Source organism: Mobula hypostoma, chromosome 9 (assembly GCF_963921235.1).
Source record: "Mobula hypostoma chromosome 9, sMobHyp1.1, whole genome shotgun sequence".
In the NCBI taxonomy this organism is placed as follows: Eukaryota; Metazoa; Chordata; class Chondrichthyes; order Myliobatiformes; family Myliobatidae; genus Mobula; species Mobula hypostoma.
Genome location: NC_086105.1, coordinates 9,064,916 through 9,091,524, shown reverse-complemented (window position 1 = coordinate 9,091,524; position 26,609 = coordinate 9,064,916). Strand labels below are relative to the sequence as shown.

General features: G+C 39.5%; 1 protein-coding gene across 1 annotated transcript in view; it reads right to left on the bottom strand.

Moving 5' to 3' along the window:
* Positions 1-8,210: 8,210 nt before the first annotated feature.
* The window catches only part of tbc1d15 (TBC1 domain family, member 15), a 62,544-nt gene continuing 44,145 nt past the window's right edge, over positions 8,211-26,609 (bottom strand). Inside the window, exons 9-17 of the mRNA XM_063057727.1 lie at positions 23,940-24,043; positions 23,598-23,692; positions 21,659-21,775; positions 21,225-21,325; positions 18,019-18,118; positions 15,566-15,663; positions 14,360-14,476; positions 13,109-13,195; positions 8,211-9,673 (exon numbers count right to left, since the gene is read on the bottom strand). Of these exons, the coding sequence (XP_062913797.1) occupies positions 9,455-9,673; positions 13,109-13,195; positions 14,360-14,476; positions 15,566-15,663; positions 18,019-18,118; positions 21,225-21,325; positions 21,659-21,775; positions 23,598-23,692; positions 23,940-24,043 (1,038 nt within the window). The 3' untranslated portion in view covers positions 8,211-9,454. The remainder of the gene's footprint in view (positions 9,674-13,108; positions 13,196-14,359; positions 14,477-15,565; positions 15,664-18,018; positions 18,119-21,224; positions 21,326-21,658; positions 21,776-23,597; positions 23,693-23,939; positions 24,044-26,609) is intronic.

Sequence of the window (26,609 nt, the reverse complement as noted above, 5' to 3'; positions counted from 1 at the left end):
CCACAGCAAGATTGTTACACCACAATTTTTAATAAAAAGTAATTTCCTTATAACTGGCAAAGAATATATCATAGCTCTGGAATGCTATGCAATAAATCTTCTCAAACTAATAAAAAATTTGAAGAGAGGGCAAATTTCACAAACAGCTGAACAATATAACTGTGAGGTATAAATAGAAAGATTATGCCGATTTGTACTAATTTCCTGGGAAACAGGAAATTAAAACTAAAGCAGACAGCAGTCTCCATATAATTGCCTTTAGAAACTGACCAGACTTTCTGGTAATTTATAAATGCTTTCTTAAAACTAAGCAAAACCATTATGTAAAGAATAGGCCCTAAACTTTGTATATGTCCATGAAAACGCCTCCACTATCTCATTTCAAGATTTTCGGTTGCTTGAGAGGTTCACACCAATAGATACTAACTGATGTTTCTCAAGTCAAGAAAAGCATGTATCTTATAGCACAGAAAGAACATTTATCTAAGATATTTGTGCATACTCTCGGAAAGAACTACCCAATTATATTTATTTATTTAGAGATACATCATGGACAGGTCCTCCTGGGCCAATGAGCCACACCACCCAGCAAACCAGCCATTTAACCCTAGTCTAGCTCAGGACAATTTACAATGACCAATTAACCTACTAAATGGCATGTCTTTAGACAGTGGGAGAAAACCAGAGCACCCAGAGGAAAGGCGTGCAAAATCTCCTTACAGGTGGCACTGGAATTGAACTGCAAACGCCAATGCCCCGAGATGTAATAGCATTACACTAACCACTATGCCAATGCAGTACCCATTTTGTGCCATAACTCCACATCATTCAAAAGAAGCATATGTTATCAACTTAAACTTTATTTACATGCACTTTATTTATTTTGCCTAATCAGAGAACTGATAACAATTAATCCAGCTGGTAGCTTAATACAGTTGTATCTACCTGCCTTCACTGTTGGTGGTAAAAAGCTGTCAGTAGTGCCATCTTTCAAATATCTGGGGAGCATTCTCTCTGAGGATAGCGGCATTGACAACAACATCCAGAGCTGCATTAAACAGACATCAGCTGCCTTTGGGAGGCTTCGGCGTAGAGCCTTTCAGAACAGGAGCCTTCGTCCCTCCACAAAGGTCGCCGTATACCAAGCGGTCTGTGTCACCACCCTCCTTTATAGCTGTGAAGCTTGGGTAACCTACAGCCGTCACATCAAGTCCTTGGAGCACTTCCACATAAGCTGCCTCCAGCGCATCCTGGGAATTACCTGGCGTGAGCAGGTGCCTCACACTGAAATACTTGTAAAGACCAACTGCAGAAGTATTGAGGCCATGATCACCCAGCGTCAGCTGCAGTGGCTGGGGTATGTGATAAGGATGCCCCCATGTTGGCTACCCCGCAGAGTGTTATAAGGCCAGCTACATCATGGTCGACACTCAACTGGAAGGCCGAAGAAGCGCTATAAGGATCAGATGAAGAATGCTTTAAGGAAGTGCAAGATCAGCCCCAAGGACCTGGAGGAGGTTGCTGCTGACCGTACCACTTGGCGACAGCTGTTTAGGGACGGGGTTCGTATTCTGGAGATGGAAAGAACAACCAGAAGACAGCAGAAGAGAGCCAGGAGAAATGCAGCCATGGTTGCCACCACGACCACATATACATGTCCCACCTGCAATAGAGCTTGTGGGTCCAAGATAGGACTGCATAGTCAAAGATTTCACCGTTAAAGGAGTGGACATCGTTATCAGATTTCGATGGACAACCAAAGAAGAATCTTCATTTATCCCGTGGGTCAGGCAATTCTGTATTTCGAGATTTTAAAAAATGCTACCATGCTGGAGAGAAAAAAAATAGCTCCCTTTAGAGCCAGGTTCCCAACCTGGGGTCCACGGACCCCTTGCTTAATGGTGTTGGTCCATGGAATAAGAAAGGTTGAGTTAGAGGAATTGCCATGGGAAGATTGAGAGAGGCCTTACTATGAGTACCTGAGATATGCTCCACTAAGAGTACATAATTTTGAGAGCATATGCACACACTGCAATATGACTGATGAAGTGGGTCAGCTACCATCACTCAGAGCTAATCACCACACTCTTACAATGTTCGGGCAAAGTACCCCAGTTGTACTGCGCCACCCCATATTTGCCATAGACCTTAAGCGATAATTAATTGCGCAAAATCAGAACAAAATATTCCATTGAAAAATAGCACCTCAAGGACATGTTAAGTAGCTTGATTTGTTTGAAAAAATGCTTTGAGCATTAAGATATGGGGAAAGAATTTTTAAAAATACCTTTACAGAAATCAGCCAGAAGAGAAATGACACCATTATCATTATGTGCTGTGTCGTATGACGTCGACAATCTTGGTCTTGCTGTGACATGATTGTTCTTGGCAAATTTTTCTACATTAGTGGTTTGCCATCACCAGCTTCTGGGCAGCGTCTTTACAAGACAGGTGACCCCAGCCATCATCAATACTCTTCAAAGATTGTCTGCCTGGTGTAAATGGTCGCATAACCAGGTCTTGTGATTTGTACCAGCTGCTCATACGACCATCACCATCTGCTCCCATGGCTACACGTGACCCTGATTGGGATTGGGGTTGGGGGGGGGGAGCTAAGCAGGTGCTACACCTTGCCCAGGAGTGACCTGCAGGCTAGTGGATAGAAGGAGCACCTTACACCTCCTTTAGTGGAGACATATCTCCACCCCATCACCAAAGAGAAATGATACCCCTTTAAAATACAAAGCTTCTGGTCAGGGCTGAAGTGATGTGGCATTATAGTTCAGTATGAGCATAAATTTCTGTATTTGTCTGGAGATGTACAGCACTGAAACATAACCTTTGTTTCTCCATGTCCATCCCAATCTTCATGCTCGCCTACAGTTCTACTTGCCTGTATACGGTTTCTAATCTTCTCTGACTTGTCTATTTATGTGGCTGCTTGAATGTCTCTTGAACACAATGATTCTATCTGACTCCACCACTTTCGCTGACAGCAAGTTACAGATATCAGCCACTCACTCTCTAAACATAATTCCCTTCAAATCCCCTAAGGACAATTTAACTGCTGGGCCAGATTGAAAATGTCAGGGTGTGGGGATTGGGGGTGGTTCTGCTCGCTGCTCTACGACGTTTTCTCAACTCGGAGCTGAACTGAAGCTGTGGCTGCCATGACGCCTGGGTTCTGAATGTGATTCACTTACTTTTATTGTTTGCATGGTTTCCTTTTCTTTCTGCACATTGGGTGTTTGCATTTATTCTCAAAGTATGTATACATTATACAACCTTGAGATTTGTCTCCTTACAGACAGCCTCAAAACAAAGAAACCCAAAAGAACCTCTTAAAAAAAGACAATCATACCTTGAACTTTGAAATTCCTTCCCTTACCTTAAACATATGCTCTTCTCTTTTAGAGTCTCTGACCAATTTTGACTATTTACCTCTTCTATTCCTCTTATAATGGTTATACATCACAATCTGCTCCTCCCTCACTCCAGTAAGACTAGCCAATTCAATCTCTCCCTATTTAACATTCATAATATGGTCTCTTCTACATTAGAGAAACCAGGCAGTGTTTGGGTGAGAACTTTTCAAAGCGCCTGCATTTTGCCCGTAGAGCGACCCTGAGTTCAGTGTTTTCTGCCATTTTAATCCTCCATGAGGATTACAAATACCTGGGGATATGAATTGACAATAAACTGGACTAGTCAAAGAACACTGAAGCTGTCTACAAGACGAGTCTGTGGTGGCCAGTGCTCTCATGTTTGCTGTTGTGTGCTGGGGCAGCAGGCTGAGGGTAGCAGACACCAACAGAATCAACAAAGTCATCCGTAAGGCCAGTGATGTTGTGGGAATGGATCTGGACTCTCTGACGGTGGTATCTGAAAAGAGGATGCTGTCCAAGTTGCATGCCATCTTGGACAATGTCTCCCATCCACTACATAATGTACTGGTTGGGCACAGGAGTACATTCAGCCAGAGACTCATTCCACCGAGATGCAACACAGAGCGTCATAGGAAGTCATTCCTACCTGTGGCCATCAAACTTTACAACTCGTCCTTTGGAGGGTCAGACACCCTGAACCAATAGGCTGGTCCTGGACTTATTTCCTGACATAATTTACATATTGTTATTTAATTATTTATGGTTTTATTACTATTTATTATTTATGGTGCAGCTGTAACGAAAACCGATTTCCCCCGGGATCAATAAAGTAGGGCTATGACTATGGCTATGTCATGCGCAGTCTTACCTACTTGCTGGTGGCCTTGAGTGCTGAGAAGAGTACAGTGAGGAAGCCCAATCTTCCATCTTGGCATGTTTCAGCTTCTGGATTCAGTAGTGAATTTACAATTTCAGATAATCTGATTTCTCTATATCTGTGATATTGGATTAGCTTGTTCCCCTTCCATATCCTCTGCGCGCCACCCCCACCACCACGTTTTCTTCAGGGAATGGAGAACCTGCTCATCCTGACCTGACAAGTGCATCTTCCAACTCTGCATGTCACAACTCCCTCATTCATTTGTCCATGTTCTTACTCACTGCAACACAAGAAATTCTGCAGATGCTGGAAGTCCAAAGGAACGCACACAAACTGCTGGAGGAATTCAGCAGGTCAGGAAGCATCTGTGGAGGGAAATGAACAATAGACATTTCAGGCTGAAACACTTCATTAGAAAAGTGTGTTTCAAGCTGCTCCCATTCACTCTGGCCAGATAACCTTGTTTCCAGTTTATCCCCATAGTCACCCCAGTTGTCCACTATCCCAGACATCCCCTGCTTGCAGCTTAATGAGTTTCTTTTCTCTCCTGAGTTCTGACAAATGAGCTTCACCTGGATTTCTCTTCTGACAGATGCTGCCTGACCTGCTGAGAACTCCAGGGTTTTCAGTTTTTACACTAGTGGGGTGACCAGAACCACACACGATATCCCTAATACAGTGTAAGCAGTAACGTTGCAACTTTACTCAACTCTTATATTCTGAACATCAATCTGTGAAGGCAAACATGCCAGGTGCCTTCTTCACTATCTATGATATCACTTTCTGGCACAATGGACTGGAACTTCAAGGTCCCTCTGTTCATCAATTTTTCTTAGCACCCCACCACTTACTGATATTTTACATCCCAAAGGACAACACTTCTCACTGGTCGGGATTAAATTTTATACCCGATTTACCATCTAACCTATATGCTGCTGTAGCATTAGACAACCGTCACTATCCACAAAACCAGCAGCTTCTGTATTATTTGCACATTTGTTAATATCTCCTACATTCATATCCAAGTCTTTTTATCACACATGACAAAGGTCTCAAAACTGATCCCAGCTGCAGACAACTGGTTATGGACACCCAATGAAAGTTCAAAGTAAATTTATTATCAAAGAACATATACGTCACCATGTACAGTACAACCCTGAGGTTCATTTTCTTGCGGGCATGATCAGTAAATTCAAGAAACATAATAGAATCAATGAAAGACCTCACACCAACAGGATGGACAAACAACCAATATGGAAAAGACAATTGTGTAAATACAAAAGAAAAAATAAATAATAATAATAAATAAATAAGCAATAAATATCAAGAACATGAGATGGAGAGTGCTTTAAAGTAAGCCCATAGGTTGCGGGAACTGTTCAGTGAAGCTATCCCCACTGGTTCAAAAGTCCAATGTTTGAGGGGTAATAACTGTTCCTGAACCTGGTGGTGTGGGTCCCAAGGCTCCTGTACCTTTTTCCTGATGGCAGTAGTGAGAAGAGAGCATGGCCTGGGTGGTGGTGGTTGTTGATGATGGATTCTGTTTTCCTGTGGCAGTGCTTCATGTAAATGTACCCAATGGTGGGGTGGGCTTTTTCCACAATGGACTGGGCCATATCCACTACTGTTTGAAGAATTTTCCTTTCAAATGCATTGTTGTTTCCAAACTGGGCCATGATGCAGCCAGTCAATATACACCCCACCACATACTTATTGAGTCTCTCAAACTTTTAGATGTCATGCTGAATCTTCACAAACTAAGGAAGCAGAGTCGCTGCCGTGCCTTCTTTGTAATTGCACTTACATGCTGGGCCCAGGACAGATCCTCTGCAATGATTACACCAAGGAATTTAAAGTTGCTGACCTTCTCCACTTCTGATCCCCCGATCATGTGCCTGCATTTCCTCTTCCTAGTCAATAACCAACTCCTTAGACTAGCTGATATTGCATAAGATGTTGTTTTGCGGAACCACTCAGCCAGACTTTCTATCTCCCGCTATATGCTGATTTGTCACCACCTTTGATTCGGCCAATGACTATGGCGTCCTCAGCAAACTTAAATATGGCATTGGAGCTGTGCTTAGTCTAAACCAAGAAGAGCACTTGAGGTGCCCCTGTGCTGATGGAGATTGTGGAGATGTTGCCAGTACGAACAGACTGGGGTCTGCAAGTGAGGAAATCGAGGATCTAATTGCACAAGGAGATACTGAGGCCAAGGTCTTGAAGCTATTGATTAGTTTTAAGAGGATGATAGTATTGAGTGCTGAGCTATAGACGATAAAGAGCATTCTGACGTACGTATGCATCTTTGCTGTCCAGATGTTCGAGGGTTGATTGAAGAGCCAGTGAAATGGCATCTGCTGTGGACCTATTGTACCAGTAAACAAATTGGAACGGGTCTCAATTTCTCAAGCAAGAGTTGATGTTTCATCACCAACCCTTTAATGCAATTTGTCATGGTCAGAGAAGAATACTTCCAAGTGTCTAACATGCAGGATCTTGTCAAACGGTCACTTGAACCTTATAAATGTCCATTGCCCTGCCATCTATTTTCTGTAGTATCTTCAAAAAAAAAGAGAGAAAATTAATGAGGCAACATTTCTCCCACACAAAGCCAAATTGATTATCACTGACCTGCTTTTCCAAATGTGCATAACTCTAATCCCTCAGGACATCCAACATCTCTTCTTTCTTAATAATGACCTATTCCAAGTGGTCCGTGTTCCTCTGCCTGAAATCACTACTTTTGCTGTCCACCTTTTCGGTGAATAGAAAAGTAGTCATTTAGGACTATTCTTTATCACCTGGGTGCCCTTTCCTACACATGATACATTCAAGAAACTCCTTTGACCCTTATTGAGTATAACCTGCCATATTTTTATTCCCTCACCCCCCCCCCGATTAAACCTTCAGTATCCTTTGTCATCCAAGGTTCCTTAATCTTGCCATATTTGCCTTTCAATGTTTTATGGAACAGGCTTGTCCTGAGCTCTTAATAATTTACCTTTACAAGACTTGCACTTGTCAGCTTACAGGTACGTAGAGCATGCTGACAGGCTGCATCACAGTCTGGTATGGACAGGCTATTGCACAGGACCGAAAAAAGCTGCAGAGGGTTGTAAATTTAGTCAGCTTCATCTTAGGTACTAGGCTACAAAGTTCCCAGGACATCTTTAGGGAGCGGTGTCTCAGAAAGACAGTATCCGTTATTAAGGACCTCCAGCACCCAGGACATGCCCTTTTCTCACTGTTACCATCAGGTAGGAGGGACAGAGGCCTGAAAGCACACACTCAGCGATTCAGGAACAGCTTCTTCCCCTCTGCCATCCAATTCCTAAATCAACATTGAATCTTTGGACACTACCTCACTTTTTTAAATATATACAGTATTTCTGTTTTTGCACATTTTTAAAAATCTATTCAATATACATAATAGATTTACTTATTTATTATTTTTATCTTTTTTTTCTCTGCTAGATTATGTATTGCATTGAACTGCTGCTGCTAAGTTAACAAATTTCACATCCCATGCCAGTGATAATAAACCTGATTCTGATTCTACCAACAAGCATTAGTTCCCAATCTACTTTTGTCAGTTTCTTCTGATGCTATTGAAAGAAGCCATTCTCCAGTGGATATCTTAACGACGACTAACTTGAGCCTTTCTTAACAACCTACAGACATCAACAGTAAATTTCATTTTCTAAGGCTAATAATTTCCGAAATATGTAAATATCTTATAAGCTTCATTTTCACGATTCAGTTGAAGGACATTATTATATACATTTCATTCTGTTCGTCTTCTTCCCATGTAAATAGACCAGTATACCTTTTCAGCAGTAAAATGCAAGCAGTACAAGATATTTTTTGCAACTCATATTTGTTCAAAAACTGGTGGTGTGAAGACAAAACTCTAATTATAAAGAGGAAAGCTATATATTACATTTATTGTACATATATTCAGAATACAAAATTTCAGATTTTATACAATGTTAGAAATTTTGCCACTGTACATTCTTTAACACATAGAAAAATCATAAGATAGATCAAGGTACATATCTATCAATGTGCTTTATTATACCATACATAAAGTATGGATCAGCAAAGCAACAGCTTAAAAATTAAGCTTCTTAACAAAGATTCTTGGCTGAAGAAAAGTTTTGATTTTTTAAAAATTTGAAGTCGGATAGTTAATTTTACTAAGGATTTTGTTAATCATAATTTGAGCAAGCTTTTTTGGCAGATGTGATAATCTCCATAACATAAGAAACCTAATTGGGGTCTTGAAAGGTAATGCTGTCAGTAAACCTCAAAGTGATGAATTAATAATTTTCTGGCATCATAATTAACATTATAATACATATGGTTGATAATTGACATAGTATATAGCACTGCAGTCACAAAAACCTGTTAGGACTTTCCTTGATCACTGTAGATTAATTATATTAGAATCATTTGCAGTATTCACAGATCAGTTTATAAACCATTCTGATCAATCATATTAGAACAATTAGTACAGCTGATCAAAAATACAGAGGGTAGCTCAGAACATTTTCACTTCTTAGAACAATTAAAAGTGGTAGAGCTTTTTCAAAGAAAGCTGCATATTGTCATCCAACCAATACATTTACTTTGCAAAATTCTAATTTTCCTCCAAAACTGGTCACATGAAAATGTAAGTTATAGGATGCCCTGTTTTAGATGGAATTAATGAACCATGGATTGAATAAGCCAAATAAGACCTAATTTAATTTTGTTCTGCATATTTTAAATCCAATTAATTGTGAATTTGCATCTGCTGCTGTAGAAAAAGAAAACTTTTTTTTAAATGAAGCAAGACACTAACTGGAGAAACTTCCATGGAGTAACAAAATAGTTCTTATATCAATACAAAACAAAATTGTTGTTTTCCAACATTCATGCAAGTGCCTGACGTGAAGTCTGAAAAATGCATTACCCAATGAAGGCCATTACGGTTTAAGTAATTAGTAAAACAAATTTCTTCTACATTCATTTTTAAATATTTGAAATGGCAAAAATTGCATTTCCTGTCCTATCATTCTTTCCTACACAGCAGAAGTAAACCCCCTGATGAATTCAAACACTGATATGTCATGTACCAGGACTTTAGCAATAAGTAAACAAGTTGTGGAGTTTTTTCCAGATACTGAAGTTGCGGCAATCAGTCTCACTCTACCACTGTCACTTTGTGCCCATTTTCAGCAGTGTCTCTAAACCCTGTTAAATCTTCATGTGTCTCTGTAAAAGAGGTTGCCGTTGCATCTGGATGGTTTGCCTTCCAGTGAGTTTTGGTAACTCTTGTTTCTGGTACACCAGCTTCCAAATCCGGCGTTACAGTCGTACCATCCTTGAGGCCGAGAATCTCAGCAACAGCCTGTGGCAAATCCTGCACAATAACAAAAAAAACTGAATAAAAAAAGCTGTAAGGAAGTTTTAATTTGAATTTATTTCGGTTTTGTATATAATATGCTCATGGTAATAATGATTCAAAAGTTTAGTATAATGTTGATAACAATGATAGTACAGAGGAAATTGAAATATGGTAATGTAAGGTTGCTATGGTAAACCTTTTGTCACAGAAATTTCTGCAGATTCCCTGCATGAACTGATAAGGTCGCATGACACAGATAACCAACGGTTTGCCAATGCAATGGATTTTTGATTAAAAATATTTTCAATGATGAAATTTATCAGTAGATCATTAATAATTTCCAGTAGGTTACATTTATTTTCAAACTTCATTACACTCTGTAACTCTGAAGTGAAAATGATGTATTTTAATAAAAAGACAGTAAATACATATCAGAGACAGAACAGGACAGGACAGGAAAACGGCCTTTGACATACGATGTTGTGACAAACTAATCAAACACCTAACAAAACTAAAGCAACACACACAAAATGCTAGAGGAACTCAGCAGGCCAGGCAGCATCTATGGAAAAGATGAAGGGTCTTAGCCCGAAACATCAACTGTTTATTCAAGTTTGCCCAAAACTCTCCAATTCAGGTAACATTGAGGTAAACCTCTTCTGAGCCCTCACCAAAGCCTCTATATTCTTCCTATGCGTCACCTGGACCAGATGGACTATACCCCCAGAGTTCTGAAAGAGGTAGCTGAAGAGAAAGTGCAGGCATTAGTAGTGATCTTTCAAGAATCACCAGATTCTGGAATGGTTATGGAGGATTGCACAACTGTTAATGTCACTACACTCTTTAAGAAGGGATGGAGGCAAAAGACAGGAAATTATAGGTCAGGCAACTCATACAAAATGCTGGAGGAACTCAGGCCTAAGCAGCATCAATGGAAAAGAGTACAGTCAACGTTTTGAGCCAGGACACTTCGGCAGGACTGGAGAAAAAAAAGCTGGAGTATATTTAAAAGGTGGGGGTGGGAAGAGAGAAACACAACTTGTTAGCTGAATCCTGAATGGGGAGGGATGAAATAAAGAGCTGGCCAATTGATTGGTGAAAGAGATACAGGGCTAGAGAAGGGGGAGTCTGAGAGAAGAGGACAGAAGGCTGTGGAAGAAGGGGGGGAAGAGTATCAGAGGGAGGCGATGGGCAGGTAAGGAGATACGGTGAGAGAAGGAAAAGGAGATAGGAAATGAAGGGGGGGGGGGGCATTACCAGAAGTTTGAGAAGTCAATGTTCATGCCATCAGTTTGGAGGCTATCCAGACGGAATATAAGGTGTTTTCCTCCAACCTAAGTGTGGCCTCATCATGACTGGAGGAGGCCGTGGATGGACATATCAAATAAGAATAGGAAGTGGAATTAAAATGGGTGGCCACTGGGAGAACCCGCTTTTTCTGGCAGACAGAGCATACGTCTCCCAATCTACGTCGGGTCTCACCAATATACAAGAGGCCACACTGGGAGCACCAGACACAGTATATGACCCCAACAGAGTCACAGGTGAAGGTCGCCTCACCTGGAAGGGCTGTTTGGGGCTCTGAATGGTAGCGAGGGAGGAGGTGTAGCAGTTGTTCCACCTGCAAGGATAAGCGCCCGAAGGGAGATCAGTGGGGAGGAACAAATGGACGAAGGAGTCACACAGGTAGTGATCCCTACGGAAAGCAGAAAGTGGGAGGGAAGGGAAAGATTGGAGGTGGTGGAAGTTGCAGAGAAGTATGTGCTGGATACGGAGGCTGGTGGGGTGGTAGGTGAAGACAAGAGGAACCCTATCCATGGTAGGGTGGCGGGAGGATGGGGTGAGAGTAGATGTACATGAAATGGAAGAGATTTGTTTGAGGGCCCCCTGCAGAATTCTCCTATCACTTTGTGTTTCTTTCTTCCCTCCCCCAACCTTTTAAATCTACTCCTCAGCTTTTTTTCTCTAGTCCTGCCGAAGGGCCTCGGCCTGACATGTTAACTGTACTGTTTTCCATTGATGCTGCCTGCTAAGTTGCTCCAGCGTTTTGTGCGTGTTGTTTGGATTTCCAGCATCTGCAGATTTTCTCTTGTTTGAGACTGTAATTATAAGCCAGTTAGCCTGGCCTCAGCGGTTGGCAAGGTGTTGGAGTGCTGATGCCATTGCCCTGGCACACCACCGCATAGAAGACTGTAGTGGCAACAACAGAGTGGTAGAACCTATGAAGGAAAGGCCTGCATACTCAGTCTTCTCATGAAGTAGAGGCGAATTATCTGTGGAATTTGTTGCTAAGTGTGGCTGTGGAGGCCAAGTCATTGGGTGTACTTAAGGCAGAGATAGTTACGTTCTTGATTAGCCAGGGCATCAAAGGGTATGGGGTGAAAGCAGGGGATTGGAGATGACTGGAAGAATTGGATCAGCCCTTGACTGAATGGCGGAGCAGTCTCGATGGGCCGAATGACCTACTTCTGCTCCTATATCTTATGGTCTTAAGGACTCTGGCCTTTTTTCTACATAGCCTCTCTGTTGGTGTTTTACTCAAGTCTGTCATCCAGGTGTACCCCCAGGTATTTGTAGGCTTACCACATTCACGCCCACACCATCAAAAGTAACAGGGAGCAGTGCAGGCTTCGTCTCCATCACCATCTCCTTTGTCTTACTAATGCTGAGCCGCAGATGATTCAGCACCATTTAACAAAGTCCTTCACCAGGGCCCTGTATTCATCCTCCCTTTATACACCTTATTGCTGAGTCATCAGAGAAGTTTTGCAGATGACATAGCTCAGTGTTGTATCTAAAGTTCCAGGAATAGAGACGAGGAGGAATTTCTTTAGCCAAATTCTTCAGGTGAATCTGTGGAACTCACTGCCACTGACGACCGTGAGAGCCAAGTCATTAGGTATATTTAAAGCAGAGATTGATGGATCATGGTGTCAGCAGGAGAATGGGACTGAGAAGGAAAATAAATCAGCCATGATCGAAAGGCGGAGCAGACTCAATGGTTGGATGGCTTAATTCTGCTCCTATACTGTATCTCAAGGTGTTATGATGGGGCAACTGGAATTGAATGCAATTCTCTAGACATGGCCTGACCAGAGTTTTATAATTCTGCAACATAATTTCCTGACTTGAACTCAGTAATTCGACTAATAAAGACAAGCATGTCATACAAATTATTTACTACCCTGTCATGATGTGCAGTCACTTAGAGAGGGCTATGGACTTGGACCCAAGATCCTTCTGTGTATAAGGACCCTCCCATTAACAGTGCGCTGTCCCTTGACACTTGATCTCCCAAAGTGCAACACCTCACACTTGGCTGAATTAAACTCCATCTGCCAGGTATATATAATCATTATTGGATAGTCAAGAATAATCTCAGAGTTTTCTCACTTCTCAAGTACATTCATAACAGCAGTCTGGTTAAATATTGCCAAATATACTACTAACCTTGCAATTTTTCATTTGGTAATAAATTGCCTCTGCTTTACAAAGCACGTCATCTACATCCAATTTCAAGGACAGTTCATTGATGTGCTGAAGATTGCAAAAATAAGAAGTCTTTAGGGCAGTCTGATAGGTACAAGGGAGACAAGTTTATGCTTACAGAGCTAGTAATCCGGGGGCACGGACCAACAGTTCAAAGACATGAATTCAAACACCATCATGAAAGCTGTTGAATTTAAATCAAAGATTAATATATGGATTTTTAAAATTTGTCATTAGTAATTTCAACCACAAGTTATGGGGAGAAGGCAGGAGGCTGGCGTTGAAAGGGATAATAATCAGACATGTTGGAATGACAGAGCAGACACGACAGGCAGAAAGCTTGAATTCTGCTCCTGTCGGTCTTACGGCTACACTCCAGATTGTTTTATAGTGTCTAAAGTATGTTTTACTAATGTCCTTCAGGGGAGGAAATCTTCCATCCTTAATTGGACTGGGCCTTATGTGTTCCCAAACCCAAAATGTGGTTGATTCTTTAACACTTGCTGAAATGACCTATCAAGCCACTGAGTCTGAAGGCAATTGGGAAGGAGCAGTAAATATCGAGCTTGCTCGTGGTACCAGATCCCTAAGATATCAGCAATAGATTATGCAAAAATAAAATCATTTTAATACCACAAAGGAAGATTAAGCCTATAAATTAATTTTTACAGTACAGTGCAAATGTCTTAGTCACATGTATAGAGCTAGGACACACAAGACTTTTGCACAATACTGTACTTGTTAACATGGAGCGTCATGGGAGGGGTGTGGGACAGGTGATAGAGCAGTGCCAGGACGGGGTATGCAGGGATACAGATACACCTAGTCCTGAAACACCGGGCAAGGTCACTTAATTCCAAACAATTGGTTTATTGATCATTACAGAATGTCTCTCTGGAGCTTTCCGCTCCTTCCCCTTTTCCCAAGCATGATTTCTCTCTCCCTGCCCCGCTCCTACTCTCAGTTCACAATAGAGACCCAGATCAGAATCAGTTTTATTATCACTCACATATGTTATGAAATTTGTTTTTTTTTGTCGCAGCAGTACAGTGCAATACATAAAATTACTACAGTACTGTGCAAAAGACTTAGGCTCCCTAGATATATATATGTGCTTCAGACTTTTGAATAGTAATGTATATGCTGGTCTGAAATATATGGATAATATATGTCTCTAATTCTCATCGTAACAGTTCACAAATAAATCCATACCTTTAAAATTTCATTAAAGCCATAATGGTTTTCCATAATCTTCTGTTTCTCGGTGTCTAGTATGGCACAGCATATCAGAAGATGAAAATTCTGGCAAGGCAACCCAGTCCACATAACCTATAAAACACAAAGACTTTTGTCTACTATTATTGGAATTTAAATACATCCATTTAAATGATATAATGTTAGGATTGTTACCATTACAGAAACAAATTCAGAAGCTATGAATAACCATGAAAACAGTTCTGGAATTTGCACTTCCAAGAAATAACTTCCAAATCTCTGATCCATTTTATGGGTTTTGCTTTTGATCCTGGTTGATGCTTATTGGCAGCTTCTCAAGTATAGCTCAACATCTGATTTAAAACACTGGAAGTAAATTTCACTCAACTCTTGAAGAAACTAAAAGAAACAACTGCTTGAATGAATAACAAATCATCAAAAATTCAGACCAACAGTAAAACTTTGTGCCCTTTGATTTTTACCACAAAAGTTTGCTTTTCCTTACTGAAGTAAGTTCTATTGCAGCCCAGTGTTCAGGCTTTTGATAAAATTCTACAAAATGCTTATATATTAGGATCAACTAGCTTTTCTTTTACCAAAAGGGTTGAAAAGTGCCACAAAAGTTGAAGTGGAAAATGTATTGGTTACAGGCAGAAGAGTGCCTGTTGGTGGTGTAGTGGCACGGTCCCAGGTCTGAATCCAACCGGCTCCTTGCACGCCTCCTTAAGTACTGGGTTGAGCATCGAGCTAACAACTTTGCCTTGTAAAACAGGCAACCACTAAAGAAACGGCAAGGTTGCCACCTGATGTGCCAATAGGGAGGAACTTTACTTCACTTCAGTTTCAGGAGAATTCAGGCATACAATTAGATTCGTGGTCCGATTCATACAAAAAAATGTTTGCAGTGCAAAAAGAAAATATTTTCATAAATGGTAAACCTGTAATACATAGATTATAAAATAACACTGATCTCATGTTCTTTGTCTTATATAAATCCAGTACAAAACATGCTCCCTGGCTTTAATACCACAGCATTCAGTATTCTGTAATGGACCACAAAAAGCAACTGAAAAATCAACAGATTACTGGATGTTTTGTTCCTTCAAAGTGCAGTTAGCTCAGAATAATTCCTCAACTTTCCTTCAAAGATAATTATAAATCAAAGTGCATTCATACATACAACATACAAGAAGTGATTCTAACCTCCCAAAGTCTAAGAGAATCTTGAAAGCTGAATTCCCTTTTGAACCGAATCAGAAGCCACCTGAAGCAGAAGTAGAGATATCCAGATTCTTGAGATTCTAGGAAAACAACTTACTTGTTAAAAAATCCTCTTAGCTAGTTGAAATGGTCTATCTAAAATCTTCACGCTGTTGCACAAAAATATTTTGCCTTTTTTTAAAATCAAATACCAAAGTTTAAATAATCTGAACAAAGCAAAAACAAAATCCTTGTGTACAGACTTTCATGTTCTCCTGATGCCCCAGGAGCTCCTTATGAAGTGTAGTCAGTGCTGTTATGCATGTAAGTAGTCAACTATTGTGTGCAAAGAGCGTGGCTAACAGGATTGATCTTCAGAAGAGTTAGCAGAGATTGCAGAGAGACATTGATAGGATGCAGAAGTGGGCTGAGAAGTGGCAGATGGAGTTCAACCCGGAGAAGTGTGAGGTGGTAAACTTTGGAAGGACAAACTCCAAGGCAGAGTACAAAGTAAATGGCAGGATACTTGGTTGTGTGGAGGAGCAGAGGGATCCGGGGGTACATGTCCACAGATCCCTGAAAGTTGCCTCACAGGTAGATAGGGTAGTTAAGAAAGCTTATGGAGTGTTAGCTTTCTTAAGTCGAGGGATAGAGTTTAAGAGTCGTGGGGTAATGATGCAGCTCTATAAAACTCTGGTGAGGCCACATATGGAGTACTGTGTCCAGTTCTGGTCGCCTCACTATAGGAAGGATGTGGAAGCATTGGAAAGGGTACAGAGGAGATTTACCAGGATGCTGCCTGGTTTAGAAAGTATGCATTATGATCAGAGATTAAGGGAGCTAGGGCTTTACTCTTTGGAGAGAAGGAGGATGAGAGGAGACATGATAGACGTATACAAGATAATAAGAGGAATAGATAGAGCGGACAGCCAGCGCCTCTTCCCCAGGGCACCACTGCTCAATACAAGAGGACATGGCTTTAAGGTAAGGGGTGGGAAGTTCAAGGGGGATATTAGAGGAAGTTTTTTTTTTACGCAGAGGGTGGTTGGTGCGTGGAATGCACTGCCTGAATCAGTGGTGGAGGCAGATACATTAGTGAAATTTAAGAGACTACTAGACAGGTATATGGAGGAATCTTAGGTGGGGGCTTATATGGGAGGCAGGATTTGAGGGTCGGCACAACATTATGGGCCGAAGGGCCTGTACTGTGCTGTACTATTCTATGTTCCAGCACAATCTCGATGGATCAATTAGTTTTCTTATTGTGCTGCTCTTGGATTCCATGAAATCTTTACATCCTCACACATAAAATTACCTGTAGGCTCACAGAGGTAAAATGGGATAACCAAACTAAGTAGCTTCATTAACAACATTAATCCTTTTAAAAACTACACTTTTCATTCATAGGAATGTTTTTAAAGTAAAAATATATTTGCTACAAGGTTGCTGCCATCCCAGAATCTCAGTTTTATGAAGAATGTAGAAACATAATATGCGACTATTTTATAGAAGTTTCATGTACCAGTTTTGGTCACTAATTGAATCAGAAACAGATTTAAAATCACCAGCATATGTTGTGAAATTTGTTGACTTTGCAGCAGCAGAATAACGCAATACACGATAATATAGAGAAAATATACTGTGATGATGGTAAATCATATATTTTTTAAATAACTAAATTAAGTAAGTAGTGCAAAAAAAGAAATTAAGAAGTAGTGAGGTAATGTTCATCAGTTCAATGTCCATTCAGAAATTGGATGTCAGAGGGGAAGAAGCTGTTCCTGAATCATTGAGTGTGTGTCTTCAGGCTACCTCTTTCCTGATGGTAGCAATAAAAACAAGGCATGACCTGGGTGATGGGGATCCTTAATGATGGACAGCGCCTTTTTGAGACATCGCTCCTTGAAGATGCCCGGGATACTACGGAGGCTAGTGCCCACGATGGAAATGACTAAGTTTACAACTGTCTGCAGCTTACTCCGATCCTGTGATGTAGCCAGTTAGAATGCTCCCAATGTTACATCTTTGGAAGTTTTCAAGTGTTCTTGGAGTTGTACCAAATCTTCTCATGCTCCTAATGAAATATAGCTGCTGTTGTGCCTTCTTTGTCGCTGCATCAATATGTTGGGTCCAGCTTAGATCCTTAAAGATACTGACACCCAGGAATTATTCTTTCCACTTTAATCCCTCTATGAGCACTAGTGTGTGTTCCCCCATCTTACCCCTCCTGAAGTGTACAATCAGTTCTATGGTCTTACTGATGTTGAGTGCAAGGTTGTTACTACACCACCACTCAACTAGCTGATACATCTCACTCCTCTACAGCCTCTCATCACCATCTGAAATTCTGCCAACAATGGTCCCAAATATAAAGACAGCTTATCTTGGAGAGTACTTTTAACATAGGTTTAAGTTTAGCTCCTTTAGACAGAAACTTTAAAATAAAACATACTTACCAAGATAATTCCAGAACCCAAGATCAAGCAATTTAAGTAACGTACTCAGCTGAGATAATTCTGTTTTCATGCCTTGCATTTGCTCTTCAAAGTTACAATGCTACAAAAAAAACAAATAGAAACAATTTATTTGCTATGATTCAGTAAACATTAACATTACATTTTCAAATAACTGTGAATAAAAAATATCTGACTCATAAATTAACCAATCCTTGTCGATACCAATACCACATTCAACATCAATATTGCCTGCTGCCAGGGGTTCCCAACCAGGAATCCACGGGCTCCTTCCTTAATGGTATTGGTCCATGGCATAAAAAAATGTCGGGAACCCCTGTCTGCTGCAGTAAGTGTTTCATTGCACCTGTGCCTACATGTACCTATATATATGAGAATAAACTCAACTTGTTACCCCATGACGACTAATTGTAGCAATGTAAAAGCTCCAACTTATCTTTGCCCCAACAAAGCTGTGAAAAATATGAAGAACAAACTTAAACCCAAAGGGAGAACTAGATTAGAAAAGGTAAAAGAAAGATGCACAAAAAATGGAATTGGTACTGCACAGCATGGGTTGGTGCTGGAATGTGTGGCAACACCTGAAGCAGCCCCCAGGACATCCCTGGGTGTTTTGGTTGTTAACGCAAATGATGCATTTCATTGTATGTTTTGAGGACAGAAGGGCGGAGCTGAGGATGATAGCACCTAACGATGACTCCTTTATTTGTATCTTTAGAAACAGCTTTATTTCTATCTTTGATATGTCTTTTCTTCCCTTTCAAGGTTCTTTTGAAGAACCTGACCTGGAGTTGCACGCTGACTTCGGTTCTTTGCGGGAATGGGACTCAGGGCCTCATGACCGGCCACTTTTCGATACAATCTGTGCGGATTGGTGATAATATCTCCTCCTCACTGACGATCAACATTGGTGCACCTCAGGGGTGTCTGCTTAGCCCACTGCTCTACTCTCTATATACCCATAACTGTGTGGCTAGGCATAGCTCAAATACCAACTATAAATTTACTGATGATACAACCATTGTTGGTAGAATCTCAGGTGGTGATGAGAGGGCATACAGGAGTGAGATATGCCAGCTTGTGGAGTGGTGCTGCAGCAACAACCTGGCATTCAACGTCAGTAAGACGAAAGAGCTGATAGTGGACTTCCAGAAGGGTAAGATGAAGGAACACATACCAATCCTCATAGAGGGATCGGAAGTGGAGAGAGTGAGCAGTTTCAAGTTCCTAGATGTCAAGATATCTGAGGATCTAACCTGGTCCCAACATGTCAATGTAGTTATAAAGAAGGCAAGACAGCAGCTATACTTTATTGGGAGTTTGAAGAGATTTGGCATGTCAACAAATACACTCAAAAACTTCTACAGATGTACTGTGGAGAGCATTCTGACTGGCTGCATCACTGTCTGGGATGGGAGGGCTACTGCACAGGATCAAAAGAAGCTGCAGAGGGTTGTAAATTTAGTTAGTTCCATCTTGGGTACTAGCCTACAAAGTACCCAGGACATCTTCAAGGAACGGTGTCTCAGAAAGGCAGTGTCCATTTCTAAGAACCTCCAGCACCGAGGGCATGCTCTTTTCTCACTGTTACCACCAGGTAGGAGATACAGAAGCCTGAAGGCACACACTCAGCGTTTCAGGAACAGCTTGTTCCCCTCTGCCATCCGATTCCTAAATGGATATTGAACCCTTGGACACTACCTCACTTTTTAAAAAATATACAGTATTTCTGTTTTTTGCACGATTTTTAATCTATTCAATATATGTATACAGTATAAAGCATACTGAATACGATTTATTTATTTATTTATTTATTTATTTTCTTCTAATTTATTTATTGCATTGAACTGCTGCTGCTAAGTTAGCAAATTACACATCACATGCCAGTGATAATAAGCCTGATTCTGATTTGCCAAGGACGCAGCCTGGGAGACTAGCACGCCTTCAGGGTGCCCGATTTTTGTGGCTCTGGGAGACGGGCTGATTCAAGGCCGATGCTGCCACCTGATGTGTTGTGGGAGTGCATGGAAGATCGAAAGCAGCGAGCTGGCTGCTGGCTGTGTGCCCAGAGACCCGAGTTCCTTGGGCACAGAGCTCGGAAAAAAACAACGCAACAGACTTTTAACACCATAAACCAGCGAGTTGTTTTGTTATGTCTCCCCTCTTGCTGCAAAACCGGGACACCTCTTTTTCCCCTTATTAGGGAGAGGGAGAGCCTGTGGTGTATCAAATACCAGGTGCCCAAGTAGTCTTTCGGGTACTGCATGTCTGTGTCTTTGTCGATGCTTTGCTGCACACTTGAGTGCTTGGTGGGTGGTGCCAATGCTTTTTTTGCTGATGGGGGAGGGGGGAATCATTGCTTCACTGCTGCTTAAGCATGGGAGGGGGCTTTGGGGTTCTAATATTTAACTGTCATTCATTCTTTGGGGCACTCCTCTGTTTTTGTGGATGCTTGCAAAGAAAAAGAATTTCAGGATGTATATTATATAGATTTCTCTGACATTAAATGTACCTATTGAACCTACTGATAAATAAATCTGAATCAGAATCTGATTTTGCCATGGGACTATAAACCAATTTGTATTGACGCCATTAAAATTACAAATGATACTAAAAATTCTGGTATTATATTTTATTACACATTTAAAAAGAGGCTAATGACAATTGGGTAACATGCAAAATTTTCAGAAACCCTCCTACAGAAAGTCATGTCTGTATGCTGTGGGAAAGAATTCAGTCAAAAATCCAATTGCTATACCACTGTGAAAAGGCCTGTGCATGATCAGTTTTATTGCAAATCCTTACATTTCAGCCCTCACCAGTGTAATTCTGAGCAAGTACTGAGATAATAGTCTTGCATCGTTCACATTTTGAGGCAAAGGTATTTCCAGAATTGGTCATCTATACCACATCCCTGATGAGTTTGCATGTATACATGCACTGCGTTTCTTCCATTTATGAACTAAATTGTGTATTCCTATTCACCTGGCGAGTAACCATCAATCTGAAAAGACAGGCCTTGTATCTCTAAGAGATATTTTTTTAAAAAGCATTCACTTCTCAAGAATTTGAAGTGCACATTGTCCAGGTGTGGATCGATGGGACCAGGCAGCAGAATAGCTTGGCACGGATTAGATGGGCTGAAGGTCCCATTCTGTGCTGTAGTGTTCTGTGACACTAACTCTTACCATTTGTTCTATGAAGGCAACAAAGCACCAAAAGGCATCCACTTCATTTTCCATCACATATAAGATGGGAGAAAGCAGATCACTCATTCCTTGGACATAGCCTAAAAATTAAAATGTTCCCAGTTTAGCATTATTCAAGTTGCATTCTCTGATTAACAAATCCAAAAGCTACTGAATTATTTCCAAGATCTGTGAATTAATAAGTGTGCATTTCTTATCTCCACACCTTGATAGTTCATTTAATCATGAAGCCACTGTATCTGCAGATTTATCATTTAAAAGAAATTACAACCACTAAATACTCTGTTAGAAAAATGTTATTGCACATGCATATTTACTTGTGAAGCTAAAAACTTTAAATGATTTGTTTAAAAAACATTAAAATGCCTGGGTAAATGCAACTGCATATAGTTTTCACAGAACATAATACTTACCAAGATCAAAATCATACATGCAGTAGGTCATTAAAATATCATGCAATAGAATCAATCCAGGATTTTCTTGTCCTTCATAAAAAGGATTTGTTCTATCTGTTCTGTTGACATCTTTTTCTAAATTATTTTTAAAGGAAAAAATACAATTAAATTTTCCCAACTACTTCCTGACATTAAAGTAGAATTAAAATGTTTATTTCCAAATAATGCACTTCCATATGTAGGCAAGTTTTAAATAATATCTTCAGATTATTTTCTGTATTTCTCCTGTTATTTAGTGAAGTACTTTATCCTTTTGCAATCATTACAACAGTTAAAAATGATTCAGTAAGGGAAAGGTAAAAATGCTAAATCTTGGCTATGAGAATTAATGCAAATGGTAGGATTAAGAGCATGGATAATCCAGAATTTGATTGGTTAAAAGGAAACTTAATGATGATATCTCATTTAAATAAAGAAAAACATAAACAGTCACAGAAAGAAAGTTTCTTTTAAGTGAAAAAGAAGTCAGGAATGGACAAATTATCAAAACCAATACTTCTTCAAACAATGACAACAAACAACAGGAATTCTGCAAATGCTGGAAATTCAAGCAACACACATAAAAGTTGCTGGTGAACGCAGCAGGCCAGGCAGCATCTCTAGGAAGAGGTGCAGTCGACGTTTCAGGCCGAGACCCTTCGTCAGGACTAACCAGGACTAGGATAGCCCTGACGAAGGGTCTCAGCCTGAAACGTCGACTGCACCTCTTCCTAGAGATGCTGCCTGGCCTGCTGCGTTCACCAGCAACTTTTGTGTGTGCTGCTTCTTCAAACAATTGTTTTTTTTGAAGACTGCATTTTTGTAGAACTGAATGTCACCTAGCTAATATGGGGAAAAAATGGCATCTGTTGCTACCGAAAAGGAAACATTCAGAGTCACACCAGAGTAATAGCAGGCAAGTCCAAGAACATTTCTGGATGTCAGTGCCGACAGTTTAGAATCGTATCTTGACTTCAATGCAATTACTAAGGTTATGAAGCTGAGTGTAATTGAAATTTTGAATTGCAGAAAATTTTTCAAAGAATAAAAGTGTTGTGCATCAGAATTATTGCCTTGTTATTCTCAGCACCAGCTAGAGATTTCCTTCCCTCCATTGTATTTCTTACTTCAGTAGTTTGGACATCACTGGTCGTTCAGACAGGAAATTAAACGGAATGTGACGAGAATTACCATCAGCAAAAGGAATGCTTGTTTTAACAGCATCTGTAAGGTCAGTGAAGAATGAGACAAAGCACAGAGGCAATGGAAAGATAAGACTACTGAAAGAAATGTTTTGAAGATCATTTCACCAGTGTTAAAAGTCTGGTAAGGAAAGCTGTAAGTTAAATTGATAAAGTGCATGGAGTTGGGTTTTGTCAAATACTGATTGTGTAGCTTAAAGAATAAAAGCAAAGTGGAAAGTGCACTGCAGCTTTTTTCACAGAAATTGTGATTTATGAAATTTGTAGTACAACTAAACAACAAAACTTCATATCCTTACATAGCTAATTGGACAGTTACACACGTTGCTAGTGAACTGGAGATCAACTTAAAATCCAGATTAAACTGATGAATAATTCTGAACGAAAACTATTTAAGGACTTAACTCAGTTCCTCTGGACATATTACCAGAAAATAAACTATGCAGTTAATCAGATATCAAAGAAATAATACATTTTGAAAATGAATACATATTGCCATGAGAAAAAGAAAACTGTGGTTTGGATGTACAGCTGGAGTACAGAATAGGTAGTATTTTGGAGTTTGTGACATGATTGATGCAAGAAATTGGTACCAAATTTTCTAAACACTTTGTAATTCTTATTTTAATCTGTGTAAATGTTGTCACAGAACTAACATCAATTCAATGTGAATGGTTCTCCAGAATTTATAAAATTTTGTTAATAGGTCAATCTACCTATAAGGCTTCTGTAGTCTTTCAATCTTGAATTCCTTTTTTCTTGTTCTTCGCTGACTGACTTCCACTGTAACTTCATCCTGAAGTACTCATCTCTATGCACAAGTGAGAAATACAATAATAGCCAAAATGTGCCGATAGTTGCCTTCATGTCAGCCAGACACACTGTCAGCTTTGTAAAATTAATAAATTCCTTATTAAAATGTATTTTAATGCTCAGTTAAGTTTACTAAAGTAAACAATTCTAACGTACTTCATAAAACAATGTCTATAAATATAAACTGAAATTTCTCTGCATAAACTGGAAAACTTCCCTCTTGTGCTCAAAGTGAAGATACTTACATTTTTCTTTTGGTTAGCTGTCTTCTACCTTCTTTTGTACTGTCCCATGGAAAATAATTGAGAAGAAACTTCCATGCCACTTTTCTAACTGAATGGCAAAGTCCCTGAAAAAGAAATATATTTAAAAAGGGGGGAAAAAAAATCACATGCAAATAAAGAAGTGAATTATTTCGATGAACTCGTGTTGATATCCCTTTCTGAAGGAAATCATGTTATTCTTTTTGTTCGCTTTCTTTGAATACGCACAATAAAGATTAAAAACAAAATGATTTGTATCCATACTCGTTAAGTATACTTAACCTCAGTTTTGAAAAGTACCTAAATATAGGATTTCTATTAAAACTTTACACTGAAGTTTATCAGAATGTCAAATTATTTATTACATTTCTAGTTTACTTGTAACATAAACAGCAAAAAAAAAGGCTATTCTTTTATTTTATTGCACTACAGCATTTGCTAATTAAACATGGATTTGACTGTAGAAATATATGTAAAAGTTAGAGAACCATTTCTTTTCATAGTTTTCTTCACTGTTACTCATCTAAACAGAGGTATGAGAAAGTGCTTGAGATACAAGCTGAAAGCCCTAACTAACTAAGTGAATTTTCGGTCAATCATAGAAATTGTCTGAGATTTCAGATTAATGGATATTGAGAATTGCAGCCTGATTCCATAATGAAGCTCAGGAAATCCGAGACAATAATAAGGGGATACAAATAAAAAGTAAAATAGACTGCTAAACCCATTTTGCACCTGCAAATGAATAGGTAGTCTTTGTCATTTTCTTGTATGTTACAAACTTGTTTTTCATTGTAATAGAATTAAGACGAAAGTTTAAGATTATTAAAAAAGCAGAACTGTTTGACAATTTTTATTAATAGGTTTTATCACTTATTTAATATTGAATGTTTTTCACTTTCCCTTTATCATTCAGTATTTGGAAAACTGACTCTTTTTCCATTGCATTTTTTAATCTGTTCAGCTGGTCATAAAACTACAGAAATCTACAGAACTACAATGAAATTTGAACTTGTTGATTAAATGCTTTGTTTATTAAATATATGCCTGAACCATGACAGTTGCACATTTACATCGCATTTTATATTAATTTTATCTAATGTACGTATCAAATCAAGGTGTCACATGCATTAGTTACACCAAGGAAGTGTAAAGAAATGGTCTGACTTTCCATTCATCGAAGGGTCAGTTAAGAGCATTTGATGTTTAATTGATTTCAACAAATGTAGATGATTATATCTATTAACCTTGCAGGAATACATATGAGAAATCCTATAAAGTTTCTGTCCTCATAAAACAAATAATTCCTCCAACCCAACACAATCTTGGTTGTCACTAACTCTTCCCACTTAAATCAGTACCATAATTTATTCATTCAAAAGACTAATCCTCACTTTAACCTGTGTGTTTAACCTCACAAGAGGTAAATATTACTTACCAAAGCCATGTACATGTGAAAATTAGATTTCCTAGAACTCTATTTTTTGTTCTAATTTCTTGTTTAAAAAAAACATATAATTTTTCTTCTGAATGCTGGTTATATAATGCTACGTGCCCATGATGCTGATGCAAGGAAGTTTTTCATTACACCTGTGCATACTTGCACATTTGACAATAAACTCAACAATGGCTTTAAATACTAGCTTTCTAATTATTTATTAAATTATATATTTTGTTACTTCACTTTTGAAGTGCAATGAATTACTAGAAAATAATTCTAATATCCACAAAAGAATTAATCTGAGCACAAACTCACTTCTGGAGTCATGAGACTATAACCTCATTGTTCATGAAGTCTTCTTTTGTAAGGCAACATGATTGAGCCTGTATGGGAAGACTGTAGCCAGTACTAGAACACTGGTTATACAGATTAAAGTGGTATGTTGTCAGTCAATGTTATTCACTAGAGTTGATACTGCTTCGTGTCTGATCATAAGGCCAGTGATGTTGTGGGGATGGAACCGGACTCTCTCACAGTGGTGTCTGAAAAGAGGATGCTGTCTAAGTTGCATGCCATCTTGGACAATGTCTCCCATTCACTACCTAATGTACTGGGAGGGCACAGGAGTACATTCAGCCAGAGACTCATTCCACCGAGATGCAACACAGAGCATCATAGGAAGTCATTCCTGCCTGTGGCCATCAAACTTTACAACTCCTCCCTTGGAGGGTCAGACACCCTGAGCCAATAGGCTGGTCCTGGACTTATTTCCTGGCATAATTTACATATTACTATTTAACTATTTATGGTTCTATTACTATTTATTATTTATGGTGCAACTGTAAAGAAAACCAATTTCCCCCGGGATCAATAAAGTATGACTATGACTATAAAAATATGTAAAACTGTGGGATTTGTAAATCCTTCTCTTTCAGAAAACTTTATCATCTAATGCTGGATGCCTCAAAAAGGTGGCATCCATCATTAAGGTCCCCCAACACCCAGGACATGCCCTGTTCTTACTGCTACCATCAGGAAGGAGGTACGGGGACCTGAAGGCACATACTCGATCAGGAACAGCTTCTTCCCCTCTGACATCCAACTTCTGAATGGACATTGAACCCTTGAGCACTACCTCATTACTTTTTTTTATTTTTGCACTACTTATTTAATTTAACCACACACACACACACAAAGTTCATGTTTTTTCC